This window comes from Anopheles merus, unplaced genomic scaffold (genome assembly GCF_017562075.2).
Source record: "Anopheles merus strain MAF unplaced genomic scaffold, AmerM5.1 LNR4000751, whole genome shotgun sequence".
NCBI lineage: Eukaryota > Metazoa > Arthropoda > Insecta > Diptera > Culicidae > Anopheles > Anopheles merus.
Window position 1 is genome coordinate 5,946 of NW_024428331.1, and position 13,551 is coordinate 19,496.

The 13,551-nt window shown below is 43.5% G+C and overlaps 1 protein-coding gene across 3 annotated transcripts; it reads left to right on the forward strand.

Moving 5' to 3' along the window:
* The first annotated feature begins 662 nt into the window (after positions 1-662).
* On the forward strand, positions 663-13,551 carry LOC121602989 (Y+L amino acid transporter 2-like). Of its 3 annotated transcripts, none has more exons than XM_041931734.1 (8): positions 663-763; positions 8,798-9,627; positions 11,441-11,659; positions 11,763-12,033; positions 12,122-12,242; positions 12,315-12,518; positions 12,589-12,738; positions 12,821-13,551. In XM_041931734.1, the coding sequence occupies exons 2-8, from the start codon at positions 9,318-9,320 to the stop codon at positions 13,055-13,057; spliced, it is 1,512 nt and encodes a 503-aa protein (XP_041787668.1). In that variant the 5' UTR covers positions 663-763; positions 8,798-9,317; the 3' UTR covers positions 13,058-13,551. The 3 variants fall into 3 exon arrangements, with proteins under 3 accessions (XP_041787668.1, XP_041787670.1, XP_041787669.1); XM_041931736.1 differs by lacking the exon at positions 663-763 and adding an exon at positions 783-1,070; XM_041931735.1 differs by lacking the exon at positions 663-763 and adding an exon at positions 783-938.

Here is a 13,551-nt window from a genome sequence, read left to right on the forward strand (position 1 = left end):
AAACTACACAAAAATTGCAAATTTTCCTAAGCTATTTGTATCTCTTTCTAACGTAATTTTGCATGCTTATGTTGTCATCGACCAGTAAAAAATACCAGTTGTACCTAAAATGTATGCAAACTACAGCAGAAAAGGATACAAAATTACACCCCAAAATTACGCGCCAGCAAATTGCACACCAACGGCTTTCGATAAACATAACCCTAAAAGGGGGGGGAGAGGAGGGTTTTCATACACCGACTGTTTGCGCCGTAAATTATGCTGCACAAATTCCCCGCGAGCGCATGCCGCCGGTCGTGTATCTGTTGCGCTGTTGCGATAGTGGCGCAAATCGAGCCGTCCTGCTCACGCGCGCCCCGTGCAGGGTGCCCCTCGGCACGCTATTGCGCACACCGTTCCGCGCGTTGTTCCGCTTCCGCTGCCGGTAGTAGTAGTGCCATGTGCTGCCATGTGTGCGCCCCTTCCCTTGCACCAATACTGGCGAACAAGAGAGGCAGCGAGCATAAAATCATTGCATAGCATTATGTTCTGACTCTTTCAGTGTGCTGGTGCGTGCGTATACATGCATGTTCTCCGAAATCAGCATCGTGTTCGGGGTTGGGTTTTTTTGCCTTCTCGTTCTCTCTCGTTCTCCCTCTCTGCCTCTCTCTTGCTGTTGTCGACGTAGCGGCGCGCATGGAGCCACGAGGGCCGCGTGTGCGTTTTCATTCGCGCTTCGGTTTCAAAACTCGTGCGTTCGTCGATGCGCGCGGGGTCCCGCTTGGTATATATACTTTTTTCTTTACCATTTTATTTCGACCTAGAACGACGTGTGCACGGGGCTGTGCAGCTAGCGCGCACCGTGTTTAGAATGCGAAACGTTCGGTCGGGGCCTGCCGCTGTAGCTGCCATTCTGAAGCCGCTTCCGTCGCCGTGGAACGTTTGTTGAGTGTTTTGCTGTGCGTTTTTTGTTGTTGTTTTTGTTACTTCTCCACCGCTTTCTCGTTCCGGTTCATTTATGCTTGCCGTGCGTTAGTGAATGTGTTAATCAAAATCGGTGTTTTGGTGTGAACGACATTTTTCGGTCGAAGGTAGAGTAGGGCCAGCAGAAAACGACTAGAGCCGCGCACCGGATACCGACAGAAACGGGAGGAAGCGTGGGAGGGGGCATCCACCCTTTTCGGTCGGGCGGGCCGCGTGCAGCAGTAGGTAAAGTTGCGTGAGAAAACGTGAACATCGGCGGCGCGTACTCGCTGTACACGTGGAGCATCAGCCCCGTTTCTTGCCGGCTGTCAGCTGGCGCTTGGGGGAATCGATAAACGCACCGGCCGTACACTGGTTGGAGTTGCAGTTGCTTCCTGCAAACTCACGTGGCCCCGTGTGCGAAACCTAATTTCCCTTCCCGCGCCCTCCCGTTGCGCGCAAACGGTTAAGAAAGTTGGGAAAAGCGCGTCTTGTAGGGTGAATGGCGCAGAGAAACGCTTTCAGCTCGGTGTGCAATTAATAATATGATTTAGGTTTAGGATTCTGATTCAACTAGTAGTCCGATACAAGACGGCTCCGGTGAAGTCATTAAGTGTTCCCCATCCGCGTGCCAACATCTTTGCTGAGCTGTGTCAACAAGGCAAGGATGGAAGAATCCACAGAGAAGCACAAAGCATTTGTTTGTTCGAAAAAATGTGAAGTGAACGTTCTTGGAGGAGTTTCATTAATGTGTGCGTGTCGTTAAACCGGGCCAGTTATGAGGGGGAGGGTGGCCAACCCAGACGAACTGCAATCGATGCAGTGTACTTGTTCGGTGTGTGTGTGTGTCCCTAGCTGCTAGAACCCTTTAATTCTGATCGATTTTCCCCCGGCTGGCTTTGGAGCGGTGATTCATGTGCCCAATGTTGCTGTTGTGCAATTGGAGAAAACTGCTGCTCAAACTTGCATTGAAAGCACTTTTTTGTGTGTTCTTTTACTTCGCGTGGTTTTTTTTTTACATTTCGCAACAACGACCCAATGGCCTGGATTACTTTGCAGACCTTTTTAAAATCGGCACGCAGCGTGTTGGCGTTGGTTACTGTTTCTCGCTGCTGTGTTTTAATTATGTTTGAAAGCGCTTTGCTGTAAATAGTCTTTAACAAAAAAAGCCCTTCAAATACACCAACCAGCCAGTAATTGAGCGTAATTTCTCCGCCGAAGCATCTAAATCCGTCCCGGACGGCAAGCGCACAGCAAACCGCTACCTTCTAGCGCAGCGTTGTCAAACTCGTTTGACCATTGCGGGCCAAAATGCTGCTGAAAATAGTAATAGTAGTAGAAAATAGTAAAAATCAGTTCTTTCGATGATTTTTTGGGATAACAATTAAGTTGCATTAGTTAAAACTGTAATGTAAAATAAAGTACAAAATGTATCAGATTATTTTCAATCAGCCATAGACTTTTGATATTTCATACATTTCCAAAGTTTTGTGCAAACTCACAAGATAAGTACGCAAAGCTCTGACTCATGACTAACTACTGTTAGTTTATCCAATACAGAATAGTAAATTTTACCTTGATATTGGTGTCATTTTGATGATCAATATTTTTGAGCTGGTATTAATTGTGAACAGCGTTTACGCGTAGGGGAAGGTAGGTAAAGACGGACACGTTAAGGGAAATGGTAAAAATCTAGGGATATACATATAAGCGCAACGACCAAGAAAATGTGCATACATTATCTTACACTCATGTTTTATCAGAAAATGTGTTGTAACTTTTACGTTTCATGGTCGATTTTTGCGTTCTTTTCAAGAATGATAAACTTGATTTTTTTCGTGCGGTTTTGGAAATGTTTGGGTAAGACGGACACCTGATATGGGAAAGATGGACACTATGAAGGGTAAGATGGACACCTGTAGAAAACGTTGGAAAGTGAAGAGTTTTACAGTATTATAACAAATTCTATCGCTTTCCACATCCTGGTACGTAACCAATAAACCAAGGTATAAACCAATTCTTGGCCTATTGCAACGACGATTCATTCAGCCGAGGTTTTAAGAATTGTAAGCACCGCTTCTACTATATCGTAGAATGCAGCATCTAAAGCATTATTGAACCATCGCGCACTTACAGCTGACGTTGCTCCGGCTTACAGAACAACAGTCTAGAACTTCCTTTTAGGAAATTACTTCGCGAAAAGTCCACGGCCACAGTATTTTTTGAGGGATTTGTTAATAGTTTAATCCATTTTCTCACCAACTCAAAATTCAACATTTGATATTTGTAATCCCATAGAATTTCTCATCTATTCCTGAACTATGTCGTATGCAATGCTTCATCTTTTTATTGCTTAAAGTTGTCCAAGTCGTGACAAGGTATTGGATTTCGTGAAGCGCCTCGTCAGCGCCGAGCGAGTAATAGCATAACGAATGGCTACTATTTTGACCGGTGTTGCATTTCTCGCTTATTTCAATACTTTCTCTAGTTGCTGATTGGTTTATAGCTTCGGAATACCCTTATTTAAGATATTTGAAGAAATATATTCGTCATCAATTGATATAAGAAGTTTAATAAATTAATAAATTCGGTGTCCATCTTTCCCTACAGGATATTTAAACCACCAGAAAACCATAAAGGGTTTTCCTCGATTAATTGGTTGGTTCCCAACAATTTTTGGTGGGTTCCCACAATATTTTGGCCGTTTCCCAGAAATGTTTGGTCCAATTGTATAGATATCCAATTGGAAAATACCAATAAATTATGGGAACGAACCAAAAATCTATGGGAACCCACCAAAAAATTATGGGAATTGACCAATAAATTGTGGGAAACTTTGTATTTTTACTTGCTTTCTTTCTCGCTTTTTCACCAGTTTTTTCATTAATGATAACGACAACTCATCCATGATATAAAACTTTCGGAAATATAAACAATACAAGTTGTAGAGCTTAAGATCCGCAGTAGTCCAATTAGATCCACAAGGGTGCGCACGATTAAAAATTTGTTTTATTCGTGGATTTAACCATTTTTGCATATATTATGCCAAAAATGTTTCCAAATGTGTTGTTTAACTTTAAGATAGGATGCTGCATTGTTGATTTTTTTCGGAAATTACCATTTTGATGCATTTATGAGAAGTGTTCGTCTTTACCTACCTTCCCCTACGTTAAAAACAGTGAATTCTTACATTTGATGCTGCCCAAGCTCCATAAATTATTACAGATCGGTTCGTTCTGTCCAGTCCAGTCCAGGGCAAATCTTCATTTAACTGTCGGGGAGGTGTCATACAAGTCCTTCGTAACCGTTATACCCGTCCTGCTAATTCCTAATTCATTATGGCCATCAAAAACAGAGCCATATGCCCACCTGTTTTTTTCCTTCTAATCACATTGATCTTGGTAGGATGCATCATGGAAAGCTTGTGATCGTTTGTAACAGCCTATCAAAAGTAATACGAGTTTGTGCTGACATCTGATTTCATCTGTTTTCTAAACATTTTGCAGAAGTAAAATGTTCTAAGCTTCATTGATACCTATAGAGGACTTCGATCTTTCCCAAAACAAATATTCCGCCAAATCTAAGAGCTTGCGTTTTAGATTCCTGTTGGTTGAGTGATTTTGGTTGAGAGAGAGAGATTAAGGCTAAAATTGATTCTTTAAAAAAAAATTGACCATCACATATTTGTCACAGAAATGCTTCTACAAATAAATGTTGGCTCAAGCGGTCGCGGGCCACTAGTTTGACATCTCTGTTCTAGCGGCTCACTAATCAGCTCTTATTTGCGCTCACTAATGGACTGAAGTGGTGTTGAGCGGTACACAACAGCGATTGCCGGGGACATTGTAGTAGTGGCAGCGATTGAACGCAACTGCCATTCGCTGGAATTCGCCACTCAAAGACAACCTTTTTTTTGTGTGTGCCCACCGCATTGTACTTTTTTAGTGTGCTCCCAGGGATTCTATTTGCTCGATCCTTGTCGGAGGTGCCACAGATCGGAGACGCAGGTTTTGTGATGGTGCTCCGGGAACTGCGCATTGCATGCTGTACAGCATAGTCCCATACACTTAGAACATGCTTAGTGGTAGCAGACACAGTCTAAAAAAAGAAAAGAAAGACGATTCTCAGCTCTATTTCTTCCCCGGCGTGCAAAATACACTTTGCGCCTGTTGCGCTTCTTCACCCGAAGACGTTCGATACGCACGCGGGAGTCCGCACACACACACACACACACACGCACATACGAGAAGCTTGGGATGATTTATGGTAGCCCGACACCAGCTCGGCGGCAAGTGGATGTGATTTTGATTGAATTATCTGGCTTAATGGATGGCGTTTGTTTGGTTTTGTTGATTTCTTCACATTGTGCGCACCGCAGAGCCCCGCCAAAAGGTCGGCGATTCCGAGGGTGTGTGACGCGGCAGGAGAGGACGGGGGATAAACTATCGCACTGATGAACAGGCACACAGTCGCTAGAGCATGAACGCTAATGGAGAAGGGCTAGGCAAGAACAGCAAGGACAACGTGGCATATCGATGCGACATGGGCTGCGCAAGGATTCGTGGCGCTGGGCAAAGGGTTTTGGTGGTTCTGATAAGGAATTTGATGTATGATGTATGATAATGATTAAAAAGGGTATGTTTGGGATATTTTTGGAATTATTCCAAATAGACCTTACTGGGTAGAGGTAGCACATCTCGATAATGATTTCCAGACTTTTATTTAGTCGTTGGATATCTGCTATCAGCTACATTCAATAGTCCGTTTAGGATTACATGGCGTCATCCTTCTCTTCTTCTTGTTTGGCTCAACAACCGATGCCGGTCAAGGCCTGCCAACCCACTTGTGGGGTTGGCTTTCAGTGACTTATTGATTTCCCCCCATAGCAGGATAGTCAGTCCTACGTATGGCGGCACGGTCTATTTGGGGCTTGAACCCATGACGGGCATGTTGTTAAGTCGTACGAGTTGACGACTGTACCATGAGACCGGCTTAATGGCGTCATGGCGTCATCCAGTGCTGCAAAATGTCACTGTCAATGTCATACAAAATTCTGACCGAAACAAAATCCATGTCAGCGTCACGTACTCAATATTGACAATCAGAGGTGCCAACGTATGGTTATGACTTTTTTGCTGTGATCAGTTCTTCAATATGTCACTGACATAGTCATCACAAATTCTGGTTGAAACAAAATCATGTCAGCGTCACCATCACATCACATGCTTGATGATATTTTGTGCCAACAACTCTCGGTCAGTCACTTGGTCTCAGCATTTTCTGTCGGTGATCATCACGATGGTCATGAGAGACATGCGGTGCTTGCGAGTGGTTCCAAGAAACCAAATGAGCAGATTTTCACGTTCTGTTTGACGCGACAGAAACGTCACTAAGCATGTGATTGGTCCACTCTCACCCCAGGCCATCACAGTAATGTACGTTACCTGACTTGAACTTCGTAGCAGTCATGAGTGTTGGCGACTGAAACATGGGCATTTGGCAGCACTGTTCACAGCCAGAAAAAGTCATGATAATGCTTGCGTTAAGATCAGTTTGTCAGTCACAGTATCGGGTTTGAGTCAAACATTCGCCTGTCGCGTTCGGCATGCCATGACGCACTTTTAATGAGTATCAGCAATGAACATCAAGCTGCCACGGATGTGTTCATTGTTTTCGTTGGTGATCATCTCGTGATGCTCAAAATATTTTGCAGCACTGGCTACATCTTCAATGATATCGGGTGCGTCAAAATTAAGTAATGTTTACGAAGACACAAACTATTTTCAAGCTATTTTGATAGCTCCAAATTCCAAGTAAGACCATGGTTGAACTAGAAATCAATAATTATGATTGAATTAGGGCTACTACAGTACTACAGTGCCTATCATAACTATACGGACAGTCGTTTCTCGCGATTAGCGAAAACTTCGGAAATGATAATTAGAAATAGTACGATTTGTGCCTATGTCTGGTTAAGGAATAGAAAAAAAATCATTCTATGCTGCCAAATTGTATGCATTGCATAGCTTAAGGCGCTATACATGGCACCTGTATACCCATTCATACCCATTACCATTATTTGTATGAGTATACAAACTCTAGAAATCTTTCAAAATAAGCCTAGCTGCCTTCTTCTTTGTTTGAGGTCGATACAATTGTTCGCCACTGTCATAAAAATGCAATGTCATTATAACTATCTCTCATTTTTTAATGGCTGCAATTAAAAAAAAAAAAAACAAAACAATTTATTGTTGAACAGTAGTGTCCTGACCCGTTTCGTTTAATGATTCTATTTTTGTGTTAATCAATTCTGGCAATGTAGCTAATATAAAATTCTTAATAATACTGTAAATAATATTCAATCAAACGCCCATTAATTAACGTTTATGACAACTCAGAAATCATTAAAACGTAGTCCAGCGACTGGAAATTGTTTATTTAGTAACTATTAGTCATTTTGACTGGTCGCAGTGTATTTGCTCGTGGCAAAATCCCAGTAGTTTACCTGTTATTTTCGTATTCGGGATGAACGTTCAGGTCGTGTTGCTAGTAATTATAACATTAAAAACCAAAGAAATGTGGAAAACTTATTTCACAAAAAAAAGAAAATTACAGCGTTCAAGTGAATTGTGAGTAATTTTATTTAAATCTTTAATCTAGGACTGTATATATTGAAACGAAAAGACTCTTCTCAAGTTTTAGAGATTTGCTAGTTTTTTTTTTATTTGAATTAGAAATTGAAAGTTGAATAAATTTCAAATTGCATACCTTCTCAGGTGCTTAGCAAGGTGAGCAAAGCAAAAAGCAAAAGTAAACCTTATTCCAAAATCTGATAACACTATCGATTTGCTGTTGGGTCATAGTACTTAATCAGGGTCATACCCTTAATTGGTTTTTAATTTATTTTTTGTTTGTAAAGCTTTTTGTTGCACAAAATATTAGAATGATGTGTGTAAAAGTAACGAATGCGAGAAACAAATTTGTTAATAGCATTTACAACGATTTACACCTGATTCTTCTAATACTAATTAATTGAAGTGTGTGATACAGTTATAGGGAATACAAGTTGAAATATGCTCAACCGATCTCAATCCCAGTCGAAACAGAAACCTTTCAATGTTCAGGGTTAAAACAAATCAAAAAAATATGTCATTACTCTTCCTCCTTTCTTATCATTGTGTGTGTTTTTTATTATTTCGCTTGCTTCATCGCTTTCTTCCGTTACAATTGCAGCCGTTAACGGTTGCGGCAGTAACTCACATTTGGACACGGCCAAAAAAATGAAATAAACTAACGGCTTCGCGCACAAACTGCAAGCAAACGCACAGTTACAGTACAGCACCAACAGCACCACGCTCTCTCCGGTGCGGTAGTAAATCCACCACACAATAAGAACGCTTCCTGTTGTGGTTTACTTCGCCCGTTTATTCTCCACGTCGTTTACAAACCGCAAGCAAGAGGGAAAAGAAATTGTTGTAAAACAGGCAAACAAACGACGATCCTCGTCCTACCAGCACCGTTACAGAACGCGTCTTACGAATCCCGCTTTTTTTTGGCTCTCGGTGACAACCATTTTTAGCAGTGACAACCGATCAGACCCGAATCCCACTGCCTATCACGCTCAGTGTCGTGTTCGGGGTGCCGATCTTCGAGTCCCAGAAAAAAGGGGGGAAAACGTTTGATGCCAAACATCCGTGTAGTTTAGTTTTGTAAAACGATTAATTGCCGACAACTTCATTACAAGCTTGGGGTATAGTTCCGCCACCGTCTGCCTGCCGCACAGCCTCCGCCGGAGCATTGCCAGCCACGCCACGTTCTTATCATGTTTACCTCTTGCTGTTTGCTTTCGTTACAGGCCAGACCGCGCACGTCGATACTGTTGTTGCGTCAGCACGCTTCGGTTTCGGGAACGACGCCGAAAATTATTAAAAAAAAAAAAAAAAAAACGCAGTAGCAAAGTGTTCGTGCCCCGGTCGAGTCGATCGCCCCAAGCCCCAGACCAGTGCATCATGCGGTTACCTTCGTGCAGCATAAACCCGGTGCCGTTCGATCGAAACACACTCTCGCTGCCATAAGACTGAACGCTGAGACCGGCGGTGCGAGCTTACACAACGGTGCCTTTTTTTTGAAGACGCAAAAATCCGCACGGTGAGCCTTTTTTGCCCCCGGGTTGGGATGTAGTGCACCGTGTCCGGTACCAGTGGTTGGTGTTACAGGTCGATCTTGAAACGTGCTATCAACATATCGACCGCCGGCATTCCTTATCAATTGTGCTGGGTGTGTGTGTGTGCGTGATCGTGTGAATAGTGTAAGTGAACGTCAAACAAACAAAAAAAAACCAGAGAAAGAGAAAAAGAAAAGTGCGTCAAACAAAAATGGCCAAAGTCGGTGATGTGGACAACCGGCCGGTACAGCAGGGCTTTCGGCGCGAAAGTGATGAGGGCAAGGCGGTGGCCGGCACGTCCGAAAGCCCCGACGCTGGCGGCGGCGGTGGCATCGAGATGAAGAAGGAGCTTGGCCTGATGGATGGAGTGGCGATCATCGTGGGCGTGATCGTCGGTGCCGGCATCTTCGTCTCGCCCAAGGGTGTGCTGCTCTACTCCGGCTCGATCGGCGTGGCCATCATCGTGTGGATACTGTCCGGTGTGCTGAGTATGGTCGGTGCGCTGTGTTATGCCGAGCTGGGTAAGTGACGTGCTGTACTGCGGGGTATGTTCGGATGTGACCCTGTGTTTTTGTTCCAAGCGGTTATCAATTGATGTGAGCATGTCGACGAACCTGCTGCAACACCTGCAGCTAACCGGCGTGTCCGTGCGTACAGAGCGAGGCTAGCTGTAGTGGAATAAACGTACTGATAAGAGTGAAAACGTGCATGCTGACGAAAACAAGTCAGGTAGAACCAGACTGAAGCCTGTTTTGTTTGGTTTGATGATACGCAGCACTTAAATAAATGGGAATAATCTTTGGTAACTTGTTTAGAAATTTCTAACTTGTTACAAAAAAGTTTGTGAAACAAATAATATTTGTCTTTTGTTATCACTTTATTTCTTTTAATCCAAAATTCCCCCCAACGACTGTTTTGTTTTAGTGTTTTGCAACTGTTGAAGAAACGTACATAGTGTATGTTACATGCTATTGAAACTAATTACTGTTATCAATTTTAATTACTTGATTGCGACGACTAGTACTTCGTTACTCTAACAATACTATCTCACTAGCTACTACCTATACTAGTTTGTTACTTGTAATCCTTTTGATTTTTGAGTGGATATATAATTGGAGATATGCGATTTGCTAAATTTTACATATATTGGTGAAGTAATTTGTTCCAATTTGACACAAAAACACTAAAATCACTCAATTTGCTCAAAATTGCTCAATTTGCTCAAAAACACATTATTATTCTTTTTTATTGGACAGTAAAGTCCTGATAAATTTGCTTAATTTAACACTTAGATTACAAAAATTAATCATAGACTGGACTGTAGATGTTTTTTTTTTTTATATGGCATGAGTGTTTGATGAAAATCAAAGAGCTTGTGCACTTGGTTAAATGCCCTGCTCATAGAAGTAATGGGGTCGAATGAGTCATAGATTGTTCCGCTGCGCCCTATACTAAGCAGTGGGCGTAGTTGGAGCCGTTGGAGCAGTATACTTCAAATCGCTGAAGTATTGAAGAACAGTTGATTTTTGCCTGTTAATAAACCTCCAACGAACATTTGTTGTGCTACGCGGCGTCTATCGCTGAGTTTTTGCAGTCCATGCTACTTTTGTCGTGCTTCATAAGACGGGTGCCGACTACCTGGCGGCAATGGGAGCAGACGCACAGCATTGAATCAAATATTACAACAGCTGCGATATTCGAGTTACGATGGTAAATCATTAGTTGCGTAGCTCAAGAACTTAATTTCATTGCAATGACCAGGTAATTAGATTGAATTAGGTAATTTCTGTTACAAGATATCCTTAGAAATTTGATTAGTTGTATAACCAAAGCCGAAATAAAGACATCTAAAAGTTTGAGTCCTAACAATAAGGTTTAAGTCCCGTTTGCTGGGTCGATATTCCTGCTTCTGGGGAAACTAATCAGTCGTAGAGAGGCTAAAACGATCACTACACTAAATATAACCTCGGACCTTCAAGTACAAAGCCATAACAATAAGAAGATCGCAAAGGATCCTCACATTTAAATATGATAGCACAAAATTCCGATAACGTGCTGAGCCAACACGCATCTTCCAAGAAGATTCGCCAGACGGACGACATAAATAAAAATTCGATCCTCGCTAAATTCCTCCACCAAAAAAACGCAATAAAGCACGGATAAATTATGTTCGTTGCACCCTGCTCGGTTTTCCAAATTACCTGCCATTCGTCTTCAGTAGTTTTTTTTTTTTTTTGGGATTCATTCCTGATACAGCATTTACTAAAACCGGTTTGCTCAACAAAACTTCCCATTCTTCAACATTTATTTTTTGTTCGCAAAACACAATTCCAGGCACCATGATTCCCAAGTCGGGCGGTGATTACGCGTACATCGGTGAAGCGTTCGGTCCGCTGCCAGCGTTCCTGTACCTTTGGGTGGCACTGCTGATTCTCGTTCCGGCCGGCAATGCCATTACCGCGATCACGTTCGCCCAATATCTGCTGCAGCCGCTGTGGCCCACCTGCGAACCGCCGTACGAGTCGGTGCGCTTGCTAGCCGCCGTTATAACCTGTAAGTGCTGTTACAACTCGCGCTATCATCATCCTGTTTGTTTTTTTTTTTTTTTTTATTAATTTTAATTCTCCTTTTTTGCCATCTCTTGACCGGTCTGTAGGTCTTCTTACCGCGATCAACTGTCGAAATGTGAAATGGGTCGCCCGGGTGACGGAGACGTTCACGGGGATGAAGGTGTTGGCCCTGCTGGTCATAACCGGTGCCGGTGCGTGGCATCTGATGAGTGGCAACACGGAGCTGCTCGAGGCCCCGTTCGCCAACTCCAAGATACAGCCCGGCTTCATTGCGGTCGCTTTCTACAACGGGCTGTTTTCGTACTCGGGCTGGAATTATCTCAACTTTGTCACGGAGGAGCTGAAAGATCCCTACCGGTATGTTCCCTTATTGCCTCTGCTGATTGTTATCGAAGCGTCACACCTGCATGTGCTGCATTGTTTCCCCCTCTTCTTCTCATTACAGCAACTTACCCCGCGCCATCTGCATCAGCATGCCGGTCGTCACTGTCATCTATGTCATCACGAACATCGCCTACTTTGCGGTGCTACCGCCGGACGAGATGCTTTCCTCGCAGGCCGTCGCGGTAAGGATTGCTGCAGTTTGCGTGGCACCGCCGAGAGATTGCACTTAAGATATGAACCATCCCAATTTTTAGGTTACATTTGCGGAGAAAATGCTCAGCTTCATGGCCTGGACGATGCCACTGTTCGTGGCGTGCTCTACCTTCGGCTCGCTGAACGGTGCCATCTTTGCCTCGTCGCGACTGTTCTTTGTGGGCGCCCGAAACGGACATCTGCCGGCGGCACTTTCACTGATCAACATTAACTGTCTGACACCGATACCTTCATTGCTGTTCTTGGTAAGCCATCTGAGAGTGTTGCGCTTCTACAGGGCAGTTTTTTGAATTCATTTCTTCTTCTTCATTTCAGTGTGCCCTTACGCTTCTGCTGCTGTTCATTCGCGATGTGTTTGCGATCATCAACTACGTCAGCTACGTGGAGATCTTGTTCATCTTCATTTCCGTTGCCGGTCTGTTACGGTTACGGCAGAAGGCTCCCGATGCACACCGACCCATCAAGGTAATGGGAAGATCTTTTACATGGCGTTCTAAACTTCCGAGTTAACATGACCCACACTCTCGCTTTTCGTCGTCACATACAGGTGTCCCTGATCGTTCCGATCGTGTTCTTACTGACGGCTGGATTTTTGGTCATCTTCTCGGTGTTTGAGTCGCCGATGGAGGTCGGCATCGGTACGCTCGTCATACTGCTGGGCATTCCCGTGTACTACGTCACGATCGGGAAACCGTGGCGCTGGCTGACCCAAAAGTCGCAATCGTTCAATCGATTCTGCTCCAAACTGTTCCTATGCATGCCGAACAGCGAAAAGCTCGACTAGGATCTGATGGCCTAGGCGCATCCGCAAACAAAGCCACCCGTGTATCAAGCTCAAACATTAATCTCAACGAAGGACAGTCCGATGCCCGGTCGAATAGCGCCCTCTTGCTCACATATCATCTGTACTGTGTATATAGAGACTATACTTTGCATGGATAGTTACAGCAACAACAAACAAACAAAAAACATTAAAATGATATGCTACAACAGCAACAACATCATTGAAAAAAAAACTAAAAACATAACCCATAATCAACGTAATTGCCTTCTCTCAAGCGCTCTTTCCACTGTTTTGTCGTGTCGAATCGATTTCTTAGGTGTAAGACATTAATCTAATGAGTGAAGAAACTGATACAGCAACACGGAAGCTCAACGTTGGCCTATTGCAATTGGCGTGTGTGATCGTTTCACTTTGAAGCTACAATACGACGGAGGATTTCAAGTTTAGAGCGCTTTTCGCACGACGCCTTAACTGTAGTATGCATGAAATAGAAA